The sequence below is a fragment of the Anticarsia gemmatalis genome, chromosome 17 (assembly GCF_050436995.1).
Source record: "Anticarsia gemmatalis isolate Benzon Research Colony breed Stoneville strain chromosome 17, ilAntGemm2 primary, whole genome shotgun sequence".
In the NCBI taxonomy this organism is placed as follows: Eukaryota; Metazoa; Arthropoda; class Insecta; order Lepidoptera; family Erebidae; genus Anticarsia; species Anticarsia gemmatalis.
Genome location: NC_134761.1, coordinates 378,358 through 391,306, shown reverse-complemented (window position 1 = coordinate 391,306; position 12,949 = coordinate 378,358). Strand labels below are relative to the sequence as shown.

General features: G+C 33.5%; 1 protein-coding gene across 12 annotated transcripts in view; it reads right to left on the bottom strand.

The window, feature by feature from the left end:
• The window catches only part of LOC142979695 (uncharacterized), a 397,988-nt gene that overhangs the window by 170,379 nt on the left and 214,660 nt on the right, over positions 1–12,949 (bottom strand). For 2 of the 12 annotated variants that reach the window (XM_076124769.1, XM_076124770.1), the window contains exon 1: positions 9,992–10,195. The exons of 5 other annotated variants lie outside the window; for them this stretch is intronic. In XM_076124769.1, the coding sequence (XP_075980884.1) occupies positions 9,992–10,001 (10 nt within the window). In that variant the 5' untranslated portion in view covers positions 10,002–10,195. Of the gene's footprint in view, positions 1–9,991; positions 10,211–12,949 lie in introns of those variants that run through there. 5 more of the 12 variants (XM_076124771.1, XM_076124774.1, XM_076124772.1 and 2 more) reach the window with 5 other exon arrangements.

The following is a 12,949-nucleotide window of genomic DNA, read 5'->3' as shown; positions in this document are numbered from 1 at the left end:
ACAATTTTGATACTACATAACCATACGATAAGTAAAGTTTTTTGTATTAGGTATACGTTATTTATTTAAAAGCTTAAGAAACAACTTCTTTTTTTTCAATATTACTTAGTAGAGATTTGTATGTTTAATAATATAATCGTTAGTTTTAACTAAGAGGCGATTAATAAAATCCAACGAATTGAATGGAATGTGTATACAATTTAGGTAAACGATAATAATCTGTATAATGCGTGTTTACGTCAGGATGACAAATAAAAATTAATGTTATTGAACAACTTTACATAATATTCGTATTAGTTAAACTTTATTATAATTATTTAGAAATAACATCATCCTAATGTCATTTAAAATCTTTATAAGTACATAGCATATTTTATAACATTTATAATATGTATAACGACTGTTATACCCGAAGGTATACGCAGAGCTTGAATTTGGCATCCTGACTTAGCAGGGTACTTTGCATACCTTCAAGAACTATTTAAAGAACTCAGACATGCAAACCTATCTCACGATAGTTTCTGTCATTAAAGCAAGTGACATTATTTTATATTACATACATAACTTTGAAAACTCATTGGAGTGCCAAGGTTTTTATTCCCTCGATAACTTGCGTGAAAGACAAATATTTAGCTAAAAAAATAAAGAAGTTAACTGTGTGTCTGTGTGGTGTCAGTGTTAGTGTGCAGGACTGCTTATCATGACGTTTCGGGTTCGATTCCCGGGTTGAGCAAAGTTCTATTAGGTTTTTCTGATTAATATTTTTCAATATTCATCCAGGGTACACATTTTCACGATGAAGAAATCCTATGATATATTAGAAATCAAAGTCGGTAAGTTACTATTTCACTCCTAAAGTACTGAAGGGTTTGCATAAAAATAAAAAGCAGTATTTAGTATGTGTTCCAGAAAATCTTTCACGATCGCTCCACATTCTGACCGCTGTTTCAACTAGTTAATAAAAATATAAGAAAGTACAGTTGAAATTACATCAGTCACATATAATTAAGGTGTCAACTATGGGGTAGGGCAGAGTAAGTACAACATCCACTAGTGGGCTGTCATTCGCTAGTAATTGCTGGCTTATGATTAGCACACTGGGTAAAAATATAGGTCTAGATTTTGCTGTTAATTCTAGAAAGATTACTGGCTTTGTAGGTTACATAATACTGGAAATTCTGGCTCTTACATTTGAGCTTAGAGGTTTGTATTTTTTTTTTCCATCGTATGATTAGTAGTCAACCCAGTGCCAGATTTGGTTATGGCAACGATTATTTTAATTAATGAATAATTAATTACGTTAATAACAACAACCTAGACCGACTTGTAACTTGCCTTCCCAAGCTGGAAGACGCTCAGATACAATACTACTAAGGCTTATTTGGTCTGCAATTACAATAGCTACTAAGTGTAAATAAACCAATAAAACATCAGTTAATCCCACAAAGGTTTTTTTCGTTACAAAATCAGAGCAAAGTCAAGCCAGTAGAGCCAGCCAGGCAGTAGAGCTTGGCAATTACCATTAGAGTTTTGACATCAAACAAAAAAGCTTACGCTTCTACATTAAAAACAAGTAGCTTTAGATAAAAGCTAATCTCTTAAAAGGCAAAAACATCCCTAACAGCAATAACGGTGAATCACAAAGGAATCGAACCCAGTACCTTCATATCTCGATCTGAATTAGACAATCATCCTAACTCGAAATGCCATTAAAAATCAATTATAGAAAAAAAGAAATCACAATGCAGTAGTCTGTGGTGGCCTTAGGGAACAGGCCTAACCGCTAAACACAACACTAGCAACTAAATTCCAACCTTAAGACCACTACATAAGACACATTATCCAACAACGCAAACATTTCACTATACTCCAAATTTGTTAAACAGTTTTCGACCTTAAATAGAGTGGCATAAAGTCAATTTTCAATCAACAGTTAAATCATCTTCTTGGCTAAATTTTGCTGCACAATTTTCAACTCTATTCCTTTGTATTAAGGTTGTCTGTGGGTAATAAGAAGTCCTGTTTAAATTACAGAGTACGGTTTGAAACGAAGGCTGTATGATTGTGGCGACTTGACAGATGTAGACGTTCAGGGAATGGGTAATAATGGAGGCAACTGTCAGTTTTCCAGAGCGAAGATGTGTTTACTTGAGGAATTGTGTTTTATATACAGTAAACTTCAGGAATATGTTTTGCCTGTCTCATTTTCAATCGTACTTTTTGTATGAGGAATAAGTAATAGACACATCTATAGAATATGAGTAATTTGTAAGTTTTAATCCCTCATGGTCAAGTAAATGCAATGGTGTAAGAAATACACCAAAATATCGCCTATCTATCTATCTATCATATGGTTAGTTGTCCACCTAGTGTCAAAGTTGTTCAAGCCGCCTAAAAGCCTTTGACGTGGCTTAACGACTGTCATAGTAGATAATAGCCGGGACTGACTTTTTACGTGCCATCCAAAGCACGGAGACGCCCAGTTCAAATACCACTTTGCGCTCACCCATCTATAGGACAACCGCGCCAACGGTTGCATAACCCACAAATCGTTTACCAACCGGTGAGCGCAACTGACTACGGGCGCCAATGTACAGTGAACTTCAGGAATATGTATTCACTGTCTTATTTACAATAGTACTTTCTCATGTACAGAATATGAGCAATTTTTTATACCTTTTAATCGCTCATGCCCAAATGTAGGCAAGGATGTAAGAAATACACCCAAATTTCGGCATTTACAATGATAGTCCTATATATATAATAGGCAAGTATATTACCGTACAGCGGGCACGATAAGTTGAAATACATTTAAAATCATTCCTTTAGAAATAAAATAAACTCAATAGCACTCTACTCAAGTTGAGAATCGAACCCCAGACATCGGCATTAGCCGGCATATAAAGAAAACGCAAGCACATAACTCAACTCAGACATCAAACTGGCGATCTCACATTTATGAGCAAAAAAAACAAAATAAAATACAGGAAATCAGAAACAATACTTTCAATAAAAACTTAATATTATACACCATTATCCAATTGAGTTAGAAAATGGTTGGTTTTTCCTAATATTGTCATGTCTATAAATGGGCCGGCCGATAAATCAGTGCTGGGTGTAAAAACTACATTGGAACAGTCGGGAATGACGTATAAGGCAATTTATGAGGTACATGACTTTACTACTGAACAGATTAGACCCTTGTGTTAGGGTCTAGGGCCGTCTATGAACATATAGGTCCTAATAAGTGCATTAGTAACTAAGAAGACCTTATGCTTGTATAATCAAAAGTTTATTTTAGGTTAGATACAAAAATTATATAACTATAGAAAGGAATGGATTTTCGGTTGGGCTTGTAAGGAAATAATAAACCCTATTTGGATAATTCACACACGTGATCCTATTATAATTTAAGCAGAGCTTGTACTACTGTAACCAGATGCTCATAAGCATACTTATATACTTTTAAATATATACTTTTAAAGACAAAATTACAACAAGGCTCAGAACAGATACTTGTGCTCATCACAGAAATATTTGTTCCGGGTGGGATTCGAACATTAAAAACCAAATTAGCAGTTATATAAGTATTTTACCATTAAGTAAATATTGTGGTTTAAAGTATGAAACTTTTTAATGTACAGAGATTTTTGGAAAAATATATAGGTACAGCTCTTTTAAATAAATGCATTTCGCACTAACGATGTTAATATTTCACATCCGGATAACTTTTCAGTTGATAAGTTATTATTATGAATTCAACTGTTTCCGAGATTACAACTCACATACAGACGGAATGGTATTCGTTATTTATGACTTATTTTAATTTGTGGGTTTATGTTGTGGTGATTAGTTTACGGCACTGTTGACTGAGCAGAGTGTTCGCGGCTGACTGTTTGCGGGCACTTTAAAAACTATAGGAGAAATAGTTTTCAAAGTGTTGAGGAAGATTTTTTTTGGGTTTTTAAAGTGTTGCTTATAACACTGTACCGGTAATTTCTCAGTTAGAATTATGATAGTTCCTAAAAGAAAACCAACAAATAATAATCTTTAACTTAAGACACAAAAACAATATAAGTGAAATAAAGATATAGAAAAGCATTGTATCATATTTTGCCAATGAAAAATACATAAAATCTACTAATCTACATCCTAGCACGGATTTTGCCACAAACAGTTTGCCACAGACTTTATGCCACAAACAATATGCCAGAAACCCAATCACAATAATAATAATAATATTTTGTTGTACGGCATGAGTTATAGCTGCAAGGTTCGCCGTTACTTCGGACGTCGTACGTGATTCCATTCCATGCGCACGCGCACCACGGGCTAGTATACATTAGAACATATACTTGTAACATAGCAACGAACACATTTGATGTTAGGGAACTTGTAACTTTTAGTAAAGACCTTGGAGACTATCACGTGTCACAGTTGACAACTATTTTGTTTTGTATTCTCTCTTAGATTATAGTGATTAACAATGAGATCTATTTCAGTGTTTTTTTACAGTACAAAAATGCTAGAAGCTAATAGTCTGTTAGATTTATAACATTATTTTGGCCTTTGCTTAGCTGCCGTTAAATGGCGTAAAATTGATTTACTAATTATCTCGATATAAAATATTCACCATTAAATTCAAAAGTTACTAAAACACGCCCTTTAAATCTCCATTAAAACTTGACCATTGGTAACGCAAAGATGAAAGAAAAGAGACGTGTCAAGTTAATGCGCTTATGTATTTGCGCCTTTATTTCAGTCTATTATTGAGTTATTTAGCTATTAGTACGGTTTACTTTATGTTTTATGGTTCAACTCACTATTGCATTTTATCTGCAATTTGAAAAAATGGCGGTTATTTAACCACCGATGATTTATGTGGTTAAAATATGGGAAAGCGAATTTTCTATTTAAAGTACAAAAGCTATGTAAAGTCACATTTTAAATAGCATTTCGCAGCTACCAGCTTTTAAGATAAAAAAAAAGCTTAATTAAAGAAAAGTAAAGTGAAAGTTTTGCATTCATATGGTTTCATGTAATGAAAAAGTCAGGCTTGCAAAAATATTAACATAACATACCTAATTCTTTGGTCTCTATTTACCCTTAAGGGGGGAAAGCGTGATTTTATGTATAAAACAAATTAAAACATAAAAATTAATGTATGTATAAAATCAATAAAATTGTCATGGTCACATATTTACTCAAAAACAGCAATATTTACAAAAAAGTTACATTGAAAAAATACCTAGTCTGTACAGTACATTGTCACGACAATCCTCACACAACTAACTTGTATGCAATAAATAAATGCATCGTGCAGGTGTCGAACCGGGGACACGGCAATAAACATGAGAGACCGCACAGATTGAACATGTTCACATTAACATCTAACATTGACTGTATCTTCCACCTGCACTGGACTTCCAGAACATATAAATCTTTATGAAGTCCTGGAGAGCTATCATGTATTTCAGTTGAAAACTATTTGAAAGCCACTATGCTGTTCTTTAATTGATAGTGATTGAAATGATACGTCAAAGCAGCAATGTACTGAATAGTGACTATCAATTTGACGTACACTAGTTGTCAACTGAGATATGTAATAAGTGTATAAGTTTATAACGTCACGTTTGAGGGTTCTTGAAGGGATTGGTAGAGCATTCTTGGATGTTACTGGTTTTACGTCTATTTGATGAGATCAGTCATTCATATTATATTTAATGTCAACTCTAGTACTAAGAATATTGATCGTATGTTGCGTGGACGTTTACAAACATACAAACAACGGTCATAAAGTGCAACCAAACCCAAAACAACTATTTGTGTATCGCAAAAAAATATTTATTGCTCGTGGAAATCGAACCTGTGGCCCCCCGGCGCATTGATAGTGTCGTAGTGACCACTTTTACCACTGTGACACTGTCTATTTAAGTAAAACGTATAAGCAGAACTAGCAAGTCTTTTATATACCTAGCAAAATCGAGACAAATATGAATTCACTAAAAAAACTCTGTATAAGCCTTAGTTATTAACTTATTTTGAGTGACTACACAATTTTGACAGCAAACGTCAAAAATACCACTACACACGTCAACAAAAAACAATTGTCGAAAATAAAACAAAATCACTTCCTACACTTTAAATTCACACAGTCAAACCTGTACACTAACAAACAATAGAGTTTTACACAATACATCGTTTTCACTGCACGTCATAATAAGCCGTTTACTCGGCTCACAAGTTGCGACCCACTAAACGAGCATAAATCACAATGAGCTCATAATATTATAGAGTTTTTTGTTTTAATTTGTAGGCTAATTGTTAGTAACTGTTGTTGGAATGACTTGTTAGTTAGAAATATGTTTGTATTTTGTGCAGCGATAGTTTATTAGCTAGGACTTGAAATTAAGAGGCAGTGGTTGGTAGTGGAGGACATCAATGTATCCCACTATTGGAGAACGTTCTTTAAAATAGACCTTCTAAGCTCGACTTACTGGGCCACAAATATGATTCAAAATGTAGTACATAAAACATTGGGGTATTTAACCCATTTCTGTCCCATTTCTGGAAGGTTTCCGCCCGGAATAAGGGAAACGATAGACATTAAGTCTGCCACTTTGGCTAAGTGCGGGTTGGAATTAATTTATATTTTTTTAACCCATTATATCTATTCATAAACATCTAAAAGAATGCTCATTAAACGGTAATGGCCATATCAAGAAACAACAAAAAAAAACCCACAAGACATAAGGAAGTCTACTTCATAATTTCTAAGAAACCCTATTTCTCACGGACCTTACGGAGGCATGACAAGGGGTTGATTCCACCGCGGTAGTGATTACGATCACCCACCTGTAGCGTCCTGATTATCACCCCTTGAGGACCACTCGACCGTGACTTGAGACCCTTAGCTTACGAAATATGGGGTTAGATTTGATAGTTTAAAAGAAGGTAATATAAGTGTAACCGTCTTAGATGTTAGTTATGATAACTTAGTAATTTTGTTGATACCAACGACTCTATTTCTGTATTAGAAACAACTGTAACTTGGAAAAAACATGACGATTTTACACTGAAAGTTGTTAAGACTATTCTTTCAGGAATGCAAAGTCCTCAACTCATATTTGGTCTCATGGTGATGCTGGACTCAAAGCTTAACACTTATCTTATTACAAGAGGAGACCAGTACACAGCAAAACAGTAATAATTAAATTTTAAAAGTGCACTTTCGAAATAAAATCGAAGCCAAACCTCTTTAATTTTTATTAATCCATCGACCTTAGTCTCTTTCGTCAGACAAAAATATGTAACTCTCGCAAAGGTCTTTTAAGCCCCGAACGAAAATGTTCCTTGATCACAAACATTCCTCTGTCTGACACTAACTGAATCATTTGCAATAGATGGACATTGGACACATATCTCTAGAATATTTCTAGCTATCAGTTCATGTTCCTATTAGTCAACTTCTTAAAAAAAACAACGCACGTACCTAACTTACATTTACTAACAAACCTTATAAAATATCTACTAAATATTCAGTGCAAGTACAAAATTTAAAAGTAAACGCACTTGCATTAAGATTCACAATTACTAGGAGCCCATAAAAGGTTGGAGGTGTAAAAAGTAAGGACTTGCGCTATCGTTTATACCGAACCGAGAGCTGACCGAAGATAACGTGGCCAGGTTACTAGTTATTAAAATAAATATGTATTCTACATTCTCGATAGGTTTAATATGGTATATACTTGAGAATTTACCGATTATTTTACACTTTTGCAAGGTTATTCTAAGTTAAAAGTGCTATTTTATATTGCAGACTGCCTCTTTGATTGTAGTGTATGTGACTACTGACTACCATGTCTCGGGTCCGGTTGAACAAAATAGTGCTAAGTTTTTCTTATTTCTGTTTGGAATATTCTCAATAGTAATCAGAAGTTGGTAACAAGTTTATATGCATATGTGGCATCTTTTACACAGAACTTAGATTGTAAATGTCGTACGGAGATGTATTTTACACACCTCTACCTATATTTTCGGTTACATCAGAAATTAGTTTATTGTAATACGTGAAAATTAAGCTACTAATAAGATTCTTTCAAATGTGACAGACATTTTACTCCTTATTAGAGGTCATTAATGATTTCAATAGTTTAAATAGTCTAAAAGCTCTATTACTTACAGGTATGTAAAGGATCTATAGGTACAATAGTCGAAACGTGGTAATCATCCTGTGGCAAGGCCAGCTCATAGATGGGTAACCAATACGAGCATTTATTTTTATATCTTAAGATAAATAAAGGCGTATTGAAATAGACAATTATTATACCCCAGGTATTGAAAGGTCCAAGCCAATTTAAATACCTTTGGGCGGCTTAACACTAGACTGAACACATAAAAAGCGAATTTATTACTTAATTTATATCTACAATAACGGGTACCATAAACTCCTGGACTAAATTAGTTTTAACTATAAATATACAAAATAATAAAAATGAAAAGTGATGTTTTATTTGATGGGATTATTAATGGAATAAGAATTATGATAATTATTACGGTTTTATAGACTGAAACAATAATGAACTAAGAACAATAATTCTTATTGCAGTTTCATAGACCCTGAAACAAGATCACTATATTTTTAATAAAAAAATATGAAATTGAAAGCCTTCTAATTTTTCTGAAGTCTGTAAAAAACAATTCTGTAAAAGTTTAATATATTTGTTTTAGGCATACATGTATGTAGGGTTACTTTCAAAAGCTTTTTCGACTAGAAAGTAAGGTTCTAAGGTATAACAATACATCATTAGAATTTGCTTGTGACTAGGTTTAAATGCAAAGATTTTTTGTAGTTTTTTGACTATTTGTAACTACTAGTGAGAGAGTTCATAAAATATGTTTAGTAATATCCGACAGTAAATAAAATGTGTCCCCTTCATAACATTAATTATTTTAAGCTTTTCAAGGCCGAACCGTCAAATCTCGCAAAATTATGCACATTTTTAAAACGCCTTTAGTACATAGCGTAGAGCTAGAATCTAGAGTCTATAGAGCGATAAATATACACATAGTACACATCTCTACATGACTTCTTTCGCAATTAACTCTACATCGAAAGGTCGCTCTACCAGTACTAAATTATAACCCTGTCAATAACATTCCACGGGATATGTAAAGTTATATTTGCGTAGTGACGCTACTCGATCAGCAACTATGTCTCTATGTAGAGTCTTTAAAGGAAATTGTCCCATTAACTGTAATTGTGTTTATAGAACCTGTCAGGAACAAGATGTGACTCTATCTGAGAGATTGTAATGTATATTACATCACAGTTCAGTTCGCGGCAGGAAATGGGTAGAGTTGTTGTTTATTACAATTTGGTAGAGTTTGGTTTAAAATATTTTGATAGAATTTGAAGAAACATTTAGTTACTGGTTTCTAAGCTCTATATAGAGATGGTAGAGCAACATTATAATAATGTAGAGTCATATTCTTAACTTTATGTTAAGGTTATGTGTATAAATTTTAGTTTTCATCGTTAACTTAAAGATATCTTCGATGAATACTTCAAAAATAACTTTTAATGACTTAATTTTACATGTATTTCGAGCTCTATAATTTTCACGAATAATATCAAGAGTTATTCTAAAATATACTGGACAAGCATCGTTATAACCTTCATTAGAAACAGACAGGTGATATCGGATCACACCTGACAGCCTACACACATATCATTAGCGACTCTACGTAGAGTCAATAGCCAGTTGGGTAAATAACTAGTGGGCAAGCAACATTTGTGTGGACTGTAAAAAGATGGGTAGACAGCCACTCTACGTACTTTGGTAATTTGTTTTTTTTTTGAAAATTCAGGTTGTAGTTACTGCTAGTGGCTTTTTGGACAATAAAGAATGATATAAATTGCCTATTACAACGGTTTACATCATAAAACATGCACATTTCCCTTCCTATTCATTAGCCAATAGTTTCTCACGTGTCTCCATACAATAACACTGTAATCCTTAGTCGTTTCACTCTCTACATCACTCTACACAAAAACATAGCGATTGTTATCGCAATAACCACCTTTGTGCACTTCACCTCATCCAAAATGAACACAAAACTGAAAACACTGACCAAAAATCGCGCGAAATTTTACGAAAATCCAAACGCGATCGTTTCCAACGACTGCGTGTGCGCAACTAAGTGACATAGAGTCAGCCAACCGAGAGATGCGTGCGAGACAGAGATAGAGCTATATCCTTTCACTTGTGTGCGAAAAGGATAGTAGTACCACCATCCCTTTAGGCAGAAATATGAGCCTTATTTATTCCATTAATTGAAACGGGTTGTAGAGTCGAATATATCATGTTGTTATGATGAGCTATTAAAATTCTTGTAGTAGCGTAGTACTGATTGGGAATATAGAGCCTTCGCCGGTTCCAGTTTATTGTTGGTAGAGACGAAAAACTGGGTAAGTGACTCGTAGAGTTATATGACGACTTTATAATGAAGGAAAAAATGTATGCAAGTGATGTGTCGTGTATGTAATTGACAATTTTAATATTTATTGTAGAGTTAAGAAGAGGCTTGTTAAGGTTTTTATTTATTCTTTGTATTAATAAGATAGTCTGTCTCGTCGTTTATTTGGTTCACACTTTAATTTATTTTCACACATTACAATATACATTATTAATATATTTCATACATAGTACATTGGACCTGTTATATTCGAAGGTTTGGGCAGAGGTTTTTCAAACACACCCACGTTTCGCCAAAATACATTCCTAGTCCCATGCAAAAAGGGGCAAGACTATTGGCACACCGGCAAATTACCAAACTGTGTGCTGCTAATGAGAATAATCTAATTATAATATAATGCTACTATTGTGAATTATTAAAACAATATATTGAGGCATTTGCCCAACCCGGGAATCAATCCCACCACCTCGACATCAACAGTCGTAAGCCAGCAGCCTTTTTAGCAGCAGTCGATAACTGCGCTAGAAAGGGTTGACACTTTCATATCTACTTATTACCATGTAAATGATTTGACATCAAATCTTGCTGATAGATTCGCAGATAACGGCTCTACCTCGTAAATAACGTCTGTTAGTACTTTCCACGGGTTTCCATCCACGATGGAATGGAACCTGGACCGTATCTGATGGTATACTTCTGCAAGTTGGCTTATTAACTTTCTACTGCAATTATCTAGTTGTAGAATATTCATAGTAGTGGTAATTAAAACTTTGATTCATTGACTATTTAGTTGCTGGGTTGTAGGCTGATACTAGCTTTTAGGACGTATAGAGCCTTGCAAGGTTTGCGGCTGGCGGAGGTGAAATAAAATTCATTTTAGAAATGTTAATATACAAAGTTGATAATTGTAACCTATATAAATCAAAAGTTTAATACAACCAAAAGCTTTGAAGCTCTTTTCTTCGAAATGCTCTTTTCTTTGAAGTGTGAAAATCAATATTTTAAGTAAATCTTGAAATATTAGCTCAAAGTTTAAGTGAAGCTTTGATATCAAACGTTTATTTAAACCTTGAATTTGCTCAAAAAGTAAAGTTGTGATTGGAATTAAATCAATAAGAAATTATCCTAAAATCCCAACTACGAAAGTTTTCATGTTTGAATGTTTTTTTTTACTCAATCACGCTAAAACTACTTTACTTATTCAGGTCTTGTTTCTTCTATTCTTTCAAACTTAAACCTTTTGTGCCAGGTTTTTTTTCAGTCTTATTAAAATGGTGACTTGTGGTTAATAGTTTAATATATTTCGCTGTATAAGACTTTTTCCCAGGGAAATCTTTTCACGCGGACCAAACCACGAGCATCAGATAAAAAGTTCTCTACAGTTGTACAAATATCCAATGCTCTACTATCCGATAGTGCTTCCTATAACCATGTACCATCAGTATGATGTATAACCCTATCGTAGCGCCGTGAGTTCTTTATTACCTCGCTGTTCTTGCTTGTGCTCTTCCATAGAGTGCATAGAGCACTTCCTCGTCCAAATGCTTCAACTAGTTATAATGAACTTGTAAATAGTTTATGGTTTAATTGTTCTTCAGTAATTGTGGTGTAATTTAGTTTTTGATTAAGGTAGCTTTGCTAATGTCTTTATTTGAAGTGTTTTGAGTTCGATTCCTATACGGTGCAAATTTTTATGATTTTTAGTTTAAAAGACCGTTTTTCTGTAATTGCAAGTAACTGCTGATTACGATTTCACGATCTAATTTATTGAAGTGAAACTTAATGAAAAAACATTGTCCAGTTCAAATTGTTGATGTTATGAAACCAGAAATAATTTTCAGAATTAGCAAAAAAAAATAGACAAAGAAATTTCGTGCTTTTTTTTCCTTTTTTAGGAACCCTCCTCGAAATGATTTAAAAAAATTATTCCGTCAATCTACGCACAATGAAATATTAGCCAACTAAAAAAACGGATAATTTTTTTATATATTTTACAGTTATGCATTTAACTAGTTAATTTATCATATCTGCTCTATTTCGTAGCTGTAGTGACTCTATCAAAAGGTCTTCAACTTTACTTGATGACAACAATGTTACAAACCACCTGCCAAACGGTGCATTTCAACCATTTCACACTACAAGCCATTACCAACCTAAAATCTTACATTATAAGCTTGAAAATCACTTACAAATCGAACTGTCGCTTATGACATTATGGCCATTCAACGTGAATGTTGTTTGTTATGAAAAATTTAGCTCTAATTCAATTGTGTTAAGGTGGATTTTGGTATGTTTTAAATGTGTAACGGAATTACAGCGCGTGCGCCTTTGAACTCCTGTTGTTATACAATTTTGCAAAAAAATTGTTTTGTCCTTTTGAAAATAGTTTTGATAGTTGAGTCACTTATTAAACTAATTATAGGGAGTAAGTATTATGTAAGATTCAGAATTCTGTTGTTTAGAGAGTGAA